Source organism: Nematolebias whitei, chromosome 21 (assembly GCF_014905685.2).
Source record: "Nematolebias whitei isolate Nwh7 chromosome 21, NemWhi1, whole genome shotgun sequence".
NCBI lineage: Eukaryota > Metazoa > Chordata > Actinopteri > Cyprinodontiformes > Rivulidae > Nematolebias > Nematolebias whitei.
Genome location: NC_056518.1, coordinates 22,390,524 through 22,404,276, shown reverse-complemented (window position 1 = coordinate 22,404,276; position 13,753 = coordinate 22,390,524). Strand labels below are relative to the sequence as shown.

Below are 13,753 nucleotides of genomic sequence, written 5' to 3'. Positions count from 1 at the left end.
TATATATATATATATATATATATATATATATATATATATATATATACTGATAATTTTCTCAAGACTGTACTTTTTGGAAGTTGAAATTAAAAATGTTGTTAATTAAGTGTGCCTTGAATGAAAAGTACCCCATGTTTAAAAATTGTGTTAACAATACTAAAGAACAGATTTTAAGTATTTATGTTACACAGATATGTCCATTGCATTAAAGAGCCAAATTGAAGAAAATAATTTAATAAACATGAGGTTCATGAGGGGTTCCTGAAACTTTTTCTCCCCTGTAAGGCGTCCTTGAACCCCAACATTTTGAGAACCCCTGGTTTATGTTATAGATTTATTTTAAAAAAAAAGCTTACTTTGGATTGTTGTAAAAATAATTCAACATTAGGACAAATTTTAAAGAATAACATGACTTACTGTATATTTATTCTGGAATAATATCATAATAAGATTGTATTGTTTTACAATAATTAAAAACCTCAAATTGGTTCTAAAGCATCCACTGCATCTAAAAAAAGCAAAGTTCAAATAAAAATGTTATCTTTTTCTGTTTTAATTGTATTTTTTTGTGTGTTTACTGGAACAATATTGTCAGACTAATATGAAAAGAATTCTTTACTGATACATCTTTAGTCTCGTCTTTGAAACAACACAAATTGCGCCTGCAAAGGAAGCGTGTGCCTCCAGTCAACACTTTTATCATCTTCTTCATCTGTGACTGACGAAGTGTCTGACCCGCAAGATGTAAGAACAAAGATCACACCTTCTTTCTCGTTTGGTCAAAGATGTTTGATATCCAAATTTAGTTGTGATAAAATATGAATCAGCAGCTTCCTCTGAAGTGCACCTTGCTTCAGATGTTTGAAGCTTGTCAGACATTTTAGTTTCATGTGAAAACGTAACATGAGAAACGCTTTTCTTTAATAAAAAATACTAGAACTCAAACAAAAGATTGTTCTGTAAAACCCATTTGCACTCGTGTGTTGTCATGTCACCCAGTTTCATTATGAACAAAGCTCCTAAATATTTGATTTCTTTACTTGTAAGATTTATATAAAGCATGAAAGGACTGCAGATCCATGCAGCGATGAGTGTGCACGCTGTATGTACGCGTTTGTGTTAGGGAGTGAAGGTCACCCTGAATGGAGGTGTGTTTTTGTGTGTATCTGTGCAGATACCTTTGGAGCGTGTGCGATGGCGCTTATCGTCTGCATCCACCTCCATCTGCAGAGACGGCACAAACAAGCTGTTACACACAACAGGCAGTGCTGCAAAATTATCTTTAATTTGGATGCACGTTCTCTCAGAGTTAGAATACTTTCCCCTCAAGTCAGACATTTCAGCTCACACCTGATGTTTCTAAAGTTTCCATCAGATGATTTATGAGCAGCATTTGGGGAAATGATCGACTTGATTTTAAAACTATACATTGAATTACCCTTATCTGAAGTTTTTAGTGCAAGAGTGTAATCAATGATACCTCTTTGTTAGCATATCAACATCTTAACTTGTTTCCACAAATGAAGTCTTTAGATAGCTTCACTCCTGCGGATCAACATGTTGGCCTTCCTTTTTAATGAGACCTCTGGCCTCCCTGCGGAGGCAGACAGGGAGGAGGACTCATGGCAGATCTGGGACGTACCAGAGAGATTTCATGAGCTGAATTGGGAGTTCCTCAGAGTCCCAATGGAGAAGCTGAAGGAAGTGGGTGTGGAGAGGTAAAGTTTGTTGTCTAAACTGGACTTCTAGAAGTTGAATAAGTGACTGGCTTGACATGGAGCCAACGGGAATGCATGGAAATCTGTAGGAATGAGGCAAGTTTTAAGGTTCCTTCACTTGAAAACCACAAAAATGTCCAGCTTGTTTTGACTCTGTTGTTGTGCGCTGATGAAAAGGGAATACACTTTCAGCGGAGTAATTTACTTTATTCAGAATATAGCATTATGAGCCATGTTGTCAAAGAATTTAACTTTTTATAGTCATGTAAATTAAATAAAGTAATAATATTTGAATTGAGAAGCACTGATATAATGCAGCTTAGTTTATTTAAATAGTGCCAGATTAGAACAATGTAATTTTTGTGCATCATACAGAAAATAAATACATAAGCAGGTCCAGCTCAAATCCAAACATATACAATCCAATTTGATGCAGTTTATTTACAATTCATTAGGTATTACATTTGTAACTGGTGGGGCTTCTTGCAGTCAACATGTGGGAATGGCTGGGGATTGAGCCTGGGACTTTTGGATCCTGGGTCGGCTACTTTGCCTCTAACCCATCTCTTTCCCATTTTTTGAGACCTTTGTGCTAAACTGAGTGTGCAAACACGTGTGTTTTTCTTTTGAATTTTGAAGAATGCGCTGGATGTTTCGCATTAACTAACAGTGACCTTTCAAAATATGGACTAAATCTAGTTTAAGAAGCTTCACAAAAATTTAACTGTTGAGCACATTTGGGTGCACACCCTGAATGACAACCTCAGCTGAGGCAACACCACCACCAGTTTGATCACAAAAGCTCATCAGAGACTCTACTTCCTCAGGTGGATGAGGCGAGCTGGACTGAGAAGCTCAGTCCTCACCTCCTTCTACAGGTGTGCAGTGGAGAGCACCCTGTGCTCCAGCATCAACGTGTGGCATGGAGGCTGCACAGCTGCAGAAAGAAAAGCTTTCCAGAGAGTGGTGAAGGCTGCACAGAAGACTGTTGGAGTCAGGCTCCCCATCATCACAGACGTCTACACCTCCAGCTGCAGGAAGAGGGCCACCTGCATCATGAAGGACCCCACTCACCCAGCACACACACTTTTTGCCCCGCTCCCCTCAGGCAGGAGGTTGAGGAGAATTAAGTGTAGAACCACTAGACTGAGGAACAGCTTCTACCCTGAGGCTGTTAGACTCATGAATCTCTAACCAGGATAATCACTGTGACAAAAAAAAATCACGGTATTGCCACTTCAATTGTTGATATGTGCTGCTGATTATCCATGCTGCTGATCTCATGCTGTTGATCATTTCATGTTGCTGTATTCATTCATACTCATCTACTCACAGATTCATGTTTGTGCTGCTGCTGTTCAGCGTATTGTTTTGCACTATTAGTGTTCAGCGCATTTCTTAGTTGATATGTCAGATCCTTATTTACTGTTTCTTTATACACTTTATATTTTTGCTGTTGTTGGCTATAACTGGGAACTTGCATACACAATTTCATTCCACCTCATGTACCACATGTGATGCGAATGACAATAAAAACTTGAACTTGAGTGAAATCACAGTGGCCTTGTCAATCTTTAAAATAGTTTGTACATCATGATGAATAAAACTATAAAGGTAATATAGATTGCTCAGAAGAATAATTAAAACAACTTAAATTTCAGAAATTCTTATTTAGCTGAAACTCGTGAACAAAAACAGTTTCGGGATTGACTACAAGATGTTTACCATTAAATCCAATGAAAAATGTTTTGGGTGAATATAAGTTTAAAACACATATATTCCTTTTTTACACTTTTTTTAATCTGTGCTTTTAGTCCAACTATCCAACCCTTCAAATACACATTCAGATGTAGAGTCATCACCAGATAAAAACCTGTAAAGAAGAAAAAAAAGTACAACCCAAAACCTAAACTGAGTTTCTCTCACAGAAAGTTCATTATTATAAATGTATAAACACTTTTTGAACGTACAAAATAACACTAGTGTTTTGTTTTTTCTTCATTATTTATGTACTCTAACAACTTTTTTTTTTTACATGGTATTAAGGAAGTAGTGTCACAGAGGTTAGAGAAGGTGGGCTTGTGATTGGAAGATCGCTGGTTCAACTCCCTCGACCGACAACATCAAAATGTGAGTGGGATAGATGAAGCACCCCTCCACCCTCATTTGCTCCACTCTGGGCCCTTGAGCAAGGACCTTAACCCCCACCATCTGCTCCCCTGGGCACCCTAGATAGCAGCTCTCTACTCCACACAGAAGGCTGTGGTAGCTCAGTGGTCTGTGGTTGCATCAGGAAGGGCATTCGACGTAGAAATATTTGTCAATCCTTTGTGCGACTTAGTTCGCTGTGGTGACCCCTAAAGAAGGGAGAAGCCAAAAGAAAAAACATTATTTCCCGTCATCTAGCTACCACAGCCTTGTAATCATGGGATACAACCTGGTTCAAGCCCAGGTTGGGTCAGGAAGTGCATCCGGCGTGAAACAGTTTTCAAATCTCTCATGCGAGTTCAATTACTGTGGCAACCCCTGAAAAAGGGACTATCCTAAAGAAACTTTGTGGTTTTTGTCCTGGCATCCATGAGGGTTACTGTAGCACCCTCAACCCCCTACTTTCCATGGCCTCAAGTAGATCATCTACCAGCATTGTCAAACTCGGTTACAAACAGGGGACAAAATTTAAAACTTGTTTCAATCCCAGAGCCAGTTTCAATCAATACACAAACCTGAGTCATATACCAGACACCTTTCTCCTGCAGGTTCATTTGCCGTTCTCCGTTGTTCTTTCCACATCAAAATAAAAGCTTACTAAAAAGTTCTAACACTTTTTCTTGGCTTCAATGTCATCATGAAAAGTCTACGCTAAATAAAATATGCTAGGTTTGTGAGCACGAGAGGCGACAACAATATTTACATTGAAAATATCATCTTGGGGGCCAGAAAAGATGTTTACAAAGGCCTGATCTGGCCCCTCAGGCCTTGAGTTTGACATGTTTTTTTTTCTTTCCACAGAAAGCATTTCCCTGCCTCCCTTCTTTTATGAATATTAAACTGTCACATAGTTCTAGACGTAGGTTTATTATCTCAACAACAAATAATAAATTGTGATATTTGAACATTTTTCTATTTTTTCCAAATGCCTCTAAATTTTCATGCTCACCAGGTTTGGACCATGACGGGGAGCATGTTTGAATGTCTCGTTTTATTTAGCAGGATTTATTAACGCCATACTTACTTTACTGTGGAGCCCCTCAGTCTTAATGGTGTGTTTTTTTATGAATGCCCATAAATGTTTCAACTGGAGAAAAATAAAATGATGAAACGCGAAGATACCTTGTAAATCATTCTGGTGTAGTAAAGACGGAGCAACCTACAGGATTTTGGCGATGATGAGAATACTTTGCAGCCGCATAAGATTGTGAAGCAGTGGAGAAATTACTAAATTAACTATAAATACACAAAATGTAAAGTCCCTTCGGTTTCTATGGCAACGTTAACGAAATCCGTCTTTGCTGGAAAAATACAAAAAAGTAAAAAGAAACATGAACAATTTGTGCAGTAATAACCGATCTGTTCCAGGTATTTACAGGTAATCTTTGTGCAGAATCTAAGTAAATGTAATCCTTTTTTGTTTTAGCAACGATGACCTTGACAGTCTATATAAAAAAAAAAAGTAGTGGGATTGTGCTTTTTTAATGTATGTAAATCAGTTCAAAGTACAAGAAAATTGAAGTTGCAGATCAAGATTTTTTTATATTTATTAGGTTTATTTGCAGATTGTCGGATCTGTACACAGACACTACATCATCAACCCTTTTTATATACACCCCCCCCCCCCCCCCGCATATAAACAAATAAACAAATAAATAAATATAAAATATAATATAATAAATACAAAGTATAAAAAATTGATGGGACATGTAAATTTGTGAATTTCTTTTTTTTTTTTTTAAATGTCTCTTTCTTCATTTTATTTTGTAGCATCAGTTTACTTTAGCGTTTGTGCTCTTTTGTCACACCTAGGCTTGTTTCGAAATCATCACGCCTGATCCTAAAGTTTGAAGATTTCACTCTGTGTGTATTTGTACGTATGGCCTGAAATATTCATTGTACTTTGTCAAATCATTGTCTCCTCATTGCTGTGAGCTTTCATGTAATTTCAAGTAAAACACACAATTACACTAGGAATCCACGGGATCAGAGCATTGCGAGACTTGCATCAGGTTGCAATACGGTAAAATCAATAAAAACTAGACAAATTTTAATTAAACCAAATGCTCTGCTCCTGATCTCAAGGCTTCTTGGTGAGGCGAGATGCCAGTGGCTGATGTCATGGTGCCAACATTCACCTGTTCATCCTTCAAAGAAATGAATTTTCCAAGGAAACTACCTCATCCTGAATAAAAAAGGGGAACCTGGCTTGAGCCAGTCAAATTTGAAGATGCTGCAGTTGTTTTTTTAACCCAGTGCAACCATGATGCAACAAATGTGTTTAACCCGTTCCAATATGCATATAGCACTGCTCTAACTAGAATACATTAAAAAGAAATGAAAGGTAAGTGAAAAACATGAGAAGAAAATGTAAACCTGCCAGCAGAATATTTCATTTATTACAAAAAAGCATCTGCTGTTGATGAAATTGTAATTTAAATGTGCTGATATGCAGTTTCCATGCATGAGGCTGTCAAAAACAAATCCATCAAAATGGGAATCAACAGCAATGACTGCAGCGAAACGTTGTAGTCCTTACCAGACTTGGACTCAGGAAGCTTGACAAAGAACCCTTCATACTCTGTCTGGCCTTTTTCTGTCTCTTAGGGCCCCATGGGAAAATGTCACGGCTGTAATGAAGGTTAGCCTGCTTATTGAGGATTAGTCGGAGGCCCACTCCTTCTCCGTCTGTATCTCAATTAGACCCCAGATCAATGGCATTATATGCCCTGATGAATAAACAGTCATGTTGATGATCCTATAGCTCCAAGAGGTGGGCAGATGAACAAACATCTGTGATAATATAAACTCAGAAAATGGACCAATTTAACAAAACTTGCTCATTCAAATTACTGATTATATTTGATTAGTTTAAAACGGTCTCCAAAGTTGTTCATTATAATCTTGCTTTATTTATTTTTAATTTATTTTCCATATATTTTTATCAGTGATGTTTTTTTTAATTTATTTTTTTTATAAAGATCAAAATACTCTTGAAAATAATGTCAAAAAGAATTAACTGTGTACTTTTTATATTGGCGATGCAACTCAGCCTCAATATTTTAGTGCTTACATCAAATTGATTGCACTGGAATCATCTACAAGTTGCCAAAGTTCATGCTCAATAATCCAGGTGTAAATCCAACAATGTCCAGTCAGGTCATCTGTACGGTTTCTTTTTTTTTGCTGAGACATTTCATACTTCATCCAAGGGACTTCTTCAGTCCGAGGAGACACAAATAAACTGGAGTCCCACAAGAACCAACTCCCATAGTGGAAAAATAAATAAATAAATAAATAAATAACAGTTTGCTAGTGATAAGATGGTTTCTGGGGCCTGCCCTCTTCCTTGTCACTCCCATTTCCACTATGGGTGTTGGTGCTTGTGGGACTCCAGCTTGTTTGTCTCCTCAGACTTGAATGTAGGATGAAATGTCTCAGCAAAAGAATTTCTGCACATGTTTCGTGATTTAAATCCATAAATTGTAATCCATTTAGAAAAAAAGAAGCGGTCTATATTTTGTGACGAATATTTAATTTCAGAAAATGCGAACCGTGGGTGAAAGAATACAGTATGTCTCATTTTAAATAGTCTTCATCCCTTTAAGTAAAAAAATAGTTTTTGAAGATGAATTTTCACATAGTGACACGAGTCTTCTTTGAAAACACAAGTCTTCTCCAAAAAATGAACTCCATTCAGAGTCCATGAACCAACAGCTGTCCAGATGTCATATGTGTTTGTATTGATCGCATCAGTACAAAATAAAATGTAAATTTGCTGCCTTGGAAATGAAAGTGGATTTGCCTGTTATTAGCATGTTTCCATCATTGTTCCAGAATGGCCTCAGTCAAACTAAAAACAAGCATTTCTCTGCTATTTCATAGAAAATAATGTAATAAATAAAACATGATAAGAAATGCAGTAATTATCGTAATATGCACCGATGCATAGCAAAGGCGTTTTGTGTACAGCTAATGGGGGTGGGTTTGTGGTGGGGGCACTCAGGCATCTGTCACAATTCACATCATTATCACTTCCCTTTGTTTTCACCTTGAAGTTTTAGGGGAATGTGTTTCAGGCATATGGCGAACAACTCCACCCTCTACCGCTCACACACCACCACACAAGTTCTCATGTCGCTCCTCTGCACGGAGGAGCAGCAGGGAGCCACCAGAACTGCACCGGCATTATTGAATTTCACTGCAAATAGGTATTTACGTCATGCATCATGCAGTGACAGTAAACACGTGTGCCAAACCAAGGCTAAGTGTGTGTGAATTAGCGTAAAGAGCTGAAGGCGATAGCATCTGAACGGGTGCTGAGCAAGGAAAAGGGTGAGGATGATGGAAGAGCTAAAATCTGAGAGTGACTCCCAACTAGGATGGAGAATGGATCTGCTGGTTGACAGCAGCTGTGCAGGGCTTAATAAAAGGGTTAGAGTGAAAAAAGTTTTGACTTGACCACACTTAAAGCAATTTATCAGCCAGTCTGGGGACAATGAGGAGCCGGTGCAAGAAAGGATTTAAAGCAATGTCGGCAATGTCTAAGATTTCTGTGTAGTTATTTCTAAATCTTCATTTACAGATGTTTATGCAGCAGCAATAAGCTGAAAATACATTTTGAATAAAGCATTATTGACTCTTTAAAAGCTGAATTGTTGCAGGTGACAGTAAAATATTTTGTTCTGTTGAGGTAACTAATGTGGATTATCCTAAAATCTTTTCTAAGATAAGCAATTTGTTGAAATGTTCCCAAAATTTAAGGTTTTACGTTCACAGGTTCCCACATATGTATGTTTACCAACTGAGCCTTTCCCAACCAGTCCATGTTGTTGACCTGGCTGCAACACACAGTCAAGTCAAATTTATTTATTAAGCACATTTAAAATAGCAGCTGCTACCAAAATGCTTAACAATAAGATCAAGGCAGTAAATTAATTGATTGATTGATTGATTGATTGATTGATTGATTGATTTTTATTGTCAATTCTGCATATGTACAGGACATACATAGAAGTTGAAATTGCGTTACACTCCTACTCAAATTGCAGCAAACAACAACATTAGCAAAAATAAACTAACACAACTAGTTATATAAAAAATATAAAAAATATAAAAGATATAAAAGTGAACAGCAGCAGGACCTCTGATGCAACGTGCTCAAAAGTGACTAACAGGAGACAAAGGGACGCTGACTGAAGACAATAACATGATGGGAGGTAGATAATGGATGTGCAAGGCCAGAGTAAACAATAGTGCAATATAAAGTATAAACCTGAGAAACTTAGTAAAGTGAAGGTGTGCATACCGGTTCTATATAGAGTCACAGTTATGTACTGATGAGGTGATTAAGTGGAAATGACAATACCAGAATTACCAGAATAAAGAATAAACAGGACGAGTTGATCATAACAGTAGTGCAAAATATAATGCAATAAACAGTAGAGTTAGCTTGTAGGCTGTTAAAGTGACCGATTCATGAACTATTCATAAAACTAAATAAATGTCCCAGAGCAGTTTTGAAGGGGGGGGGTGAGGGGGGGGTGTCAGGAAGCTGAGTTAGTGTGTGCAGGGTGGCAGAAGTGGGAGAGGGGGCTGAGGGGGGGCAGGCAGAGAGTTCAGCATCCTCACGGCCTGATGGACGGAGCTGTTCCACAGTCTGCTGGTCCTAGAACTGAGGCTACGCAGTCTCCGCCCTAATGGCAGCAGGTTGAAGAAGCAGTGTAGAGGGTGGTCAAGATCTCCCACCCAGCAGTAAATTAAAGAAAGATAATAATAACAAGATATAATTAAAAGCATCAAAATAAAAACATAATGACAAAAAAAAAATAAAAAAATCAAATGTGTTAAACGTCAGTGAATACGAGTGTTTTTAGGAGGGATTTAAAAGCAGAGTGAAGTGGCCTGTCTAATGTTGAGGGGTAGATTGTTCTAAAGTTTAGGGCTGATGAATGAAAAAGCCTGATCTCTTCTGAGCTTCAGCCTGGTTCTGGGTACAACCAAACGAAGCTTGTCAGATGATCTCAGTGCCCAAGAAGGAATATAAGGTTGAAGTAGGTCAGAGAGGTATGAGGGTGCAAGGCCATTAATAAACTTAAATGTCAACAGGAGAATTGTAAAATCAATCCTGACACACACAAGGAGCCAGTGAAGGGAGGACAAAACTGGTGAAATGTGCTCTTCCTGTTAATAGCCGAGTTGCAGCATTTTGGACGAGCTGGAGATGTGAAGGGGTGATCTGACTGACCCCATCATAAAGCAGGTACGGTAGTCCAGCTGGGTTGTAACAAATGCATGGACTATTTTTCAAGCACAGCAGTACAGTTGGTTCATATGTTTTGAGGAAAAAATATGGGGAGGACAAATAATTCGAAACTGAATCAGGATTGTGTCTGAACAGTGGAAAGCAAGCTGGATCTGGTGTTCTGGCAGGAGTCTCTACCTGAAACGTTTTGGGCTTCGGACAGCTCTTTGGTCCCGACTTCTTCTGCCACCGTGGTGCACCAATGTTCAGTTGGAGAGGAACGACTCACCACATCTCCTCCAAAATCATTTTCTACATGGGGAGGAAGAAGACGGAGAGCATGCATCATTAAAATCATTTCCAGAACAATCACATTCACGCACAGCCATGACAGGATCTGAAATTTCCTCCTCTCCTTTGACTCCAGGCTCATGAATAGTCATATAGCATCAGCTATGCGGCACGCAGCAAAGCGAACGCTGATTTCCGCCATAACGACGGCCGCGTGTCGTGTGCGATAGGCTTGGCAACATGGGGTAATTAGCTAGATCTATCATCTGCAGCAGGATGTGGGGACAAATATAGCTAATGATCCGTGCCTGCCTCCATGATTTCTCTCCTCACAGCTTTCTATCCTTCGCTGAGCTGAAGGAGCGAAGAGGAGGGAGAGCTGGAGTGAAAAAAGGGGTCGATGTCTGTTAAAATCAAATAACCTCAGACACAGAGAGAGATAAAGGCACGAGTGATGGAGGTGTGAGCACTAAGCATGCCTGTTTCTTTCCATTCGCTGCTGCTAATTGAGAAAATGTACAGCAGTGAACAGATGAGGTGTTGATGGTGTACAGGGAGAATCACAAAGAAGGAGGGGCCCCATAGGGAGCTCGCCAGACGGACGATAACATGCACGCGCCACAGTCATACTCATCTCAAAGCAGCTTCAATCAAAACAAAAGCCGGTCCCTCAGGACAAACACAAGCACAGGCTGAGCTCAATCATCTGTTATGTAAAAGGAGTGGTGGTGCTTACGTGCACACGCGGACTTTACTTTCAACCAGCGGGGGTTCTTTTTCAACCCTTCATCAAACCACACACCTCTGCTTTCCACAATTTTTTGGGGTAAACTTCCTTTGTAGTGCACATAATAGGCATAAAAACAGTGTGAGCGGGTTGTTAGGGGACAGAGAAAACAACTTCCAAAATGGCTATTAACAGGAAACCCTAATGTGAGACAATGGGACACTCATGCTATATTTTTATTTAACTACGGCAGCCCTGCTGTCTTTTGTTTCATGAAAAATGCATCAAAGGCTGGCTTGTATTTGATTACAGCCACCGGAATACCCTGAAAGCATTTTCATAAAGGGAAAAAATGCAATAGAACAAAGGTAAAGTGAATTTGGTAGCTGGTAGGTGCTACTTCATGTACAAAAAGGTATAACTTGAGATAAAAGGCATGAAACATTCCTATGCTTCTGATTTGGATTTGACAAAAGCTAATGCAGGTTATTTCGAGTCTAAGTAAATAAACCAGTGACGTGGAGGGTAATAATAATGTGAAACAATTCATTTATGTTTCATGTGAAGTGAACTTTAGGTTCATAGTTCACTGTTTACAAATGCACTTGTTCACGCTCTTTTTGCGTCATATGCCCGTGTCTTCGAAATTAAGTTGTTTAATTTAGCTAAATCACACCATCACTCTTAGTTTGAGAGCCCACATACCTAATCCTAATAAGGTCAAATTCCAAATTAAACTTGCTGACTTGTTTGGCAAGAGGGTCATTTCCAATTCTTCATATAATCTGTTGTGAAACAGATACTACTAGTGTGCTCGATGTGGTGGTAGCTGAGAGTTATTCACAACACATGCTCCAAGCTCTACACAACAGCTGTGTCATTAGTTTTTGGTGTCAACCATGTCTGTCTGTTAGCACAGTTTCATGGACAGCCAGATGGATTTGAATGAAACCCACAAAGAGAAATCTTTTGATGATAAACTCTTGAAGTCAACCCAATTTAAAATGGTTACAATGTTCCCACTAAGCCGTGTGCCTGTGCAATCGCGCACTGCTCACACATTCTCTGTGCACAAGAAAATCTGTGCTGTGCAGTTGTGAATTGGCCACAAGGCTGGATTAACCATATAGGCAACTGGGCAAATGCCCAAGCAAAATATCTGGTTATCCACCGCTTTATAATAAACTGTCAGCCCGAGCGTAGTGGTCTCTATAACCTGTCTGAAATGTGTGCAGAGAGAAGGAAGAACCCCCACCCCCGCCCCGATCAAAAGAGACCTGTCACGTGATTTGTGTAGTGACACCGGAAGTTTACGAAGAGCTAAAAAAAAAAAAAAAATCAACCAATGAAATCACAGGAGAACTTTCATTCCAGCCAATCAGCGTCTTCTGGAGTTTTGGCGCTGATCTGCAAAGAAGCTACTGTAAGTAGCTACAAGCAACCTTAGCTTCTAGCTTTTCCAAGCTTTGTTACTACATATTTCATCGCATACTAAAGAATAATATTTGTCATTGTGGATTTATCACAGAAGTTTACAGCTGTACAACGTCAAACAAATGCGGTATGAAAATTAATTCTACAACTTGTAGCCATTTTTATCATGCTAAGTGTTCGCAAACAGTAGTGCTCCATTTATATCTGGATGGTCAAAGGAAAAGTTTACAAGACAGTGGTGAGACCAGTTATGTTGTGTGGTCTGGAGACAGTGGTATTGACAAAAAGACTGGAGAAAGAACTAGAAGTGGCAGACATGAAGATGATGAGGTTCTCCTTAAGAGTGACAAGGATGAATAAGATTAGGAATGAGATCATCAGAGGTACAGCACAGGTTGAACAACTGGGAGATAAAGTTAGAGAGGACAGAATGAGATGGTTTGGACATGTCCAGAGGAGGGACAATGGGTATATTGATAGCAGGATTTTGAAATACAGCTGCCAGGAAAAAACAAAAGAGGAAGGCCATAAAGGAGATATATGGATGCAGTTATAGAGGACTTTGTCTTTACAATATCATCGTTTCTCAGCATAAGATTGTTTTAGCAACTGTGGGTGAAATGCATTCAGCTCAACCTTTAATTTTGTTGGATTATGATGTTATGAGGCAACAAATTATTTAACTGCAAACTAAAAGTGAAACATTCAAGCAAATCCAACAAAGTTAAGCCAAGTCATCTGGATGGTTTCTTTTTTTGTTGAAACATTTTGTCCTTCATCCAAAGGACTTCATCAGTCCGAGGAGCCGCAACAAACTCAGTCCCACAAGCAGCACACTCACATAGTGGGCCAACCAGTTCAATGGTTCTCAGGTGGTTAGAGTCCTTTGGATGAAGGACGAAACGTTTCAACAAAAAAAAAAACATCCAGAGGACGAAGATAATGTTGGATTTTTTTACCTAGATAATTAAGCATGAACTTTGACATTTAAGTATATATTTTTGAGAGTATTTTGTTGCTCTTCTTTTATAAAATCCAGTTTGAATTAAGCCCAACATTACGTACAAAACCTTCATTCACCTAAACTAAAATTGGAGTGAGTTTTTGACAACATGAACAGTAATTAGAGAG

The 13,753-nt window shown here is 38.8% G+C and overlaps 1 protein-coding gene across 3 annotated transcripts in view; it reads right to left on the bottom strand.

Annotated features, from left to right (window-relative positions):
* Nucleotides 1-10,477, bottom strand: part of myt1lb (myelin transcription factor 1-like, b) — a 76,964-nt gene extending 66,487 nt beyond the window's left edge. For all 3 annotated transcript variants that reach the window (XM_037694975.1, XM_037694978.1, XM_037694977.1), the window contains exons 1-2: nt 10,369-10,477; nt 1,179-1,224 (exon numbers count right to left, since the gene is read on the bottom strand). In XM_037694975.1, the coding sequence (XP_037550903.1) occupies nt 1,179-1,224 (46 nt within the window). In that variant the 5' untranslated portion in view covers nt 10,369-10,477. The remainder of the gene's footprint in view (nt 1-1,178; nt 1,225-10,368) is intronic.
* Between the last annotated feature and the right edge of the window lie 3,276 nt (nt 10,478-13,753).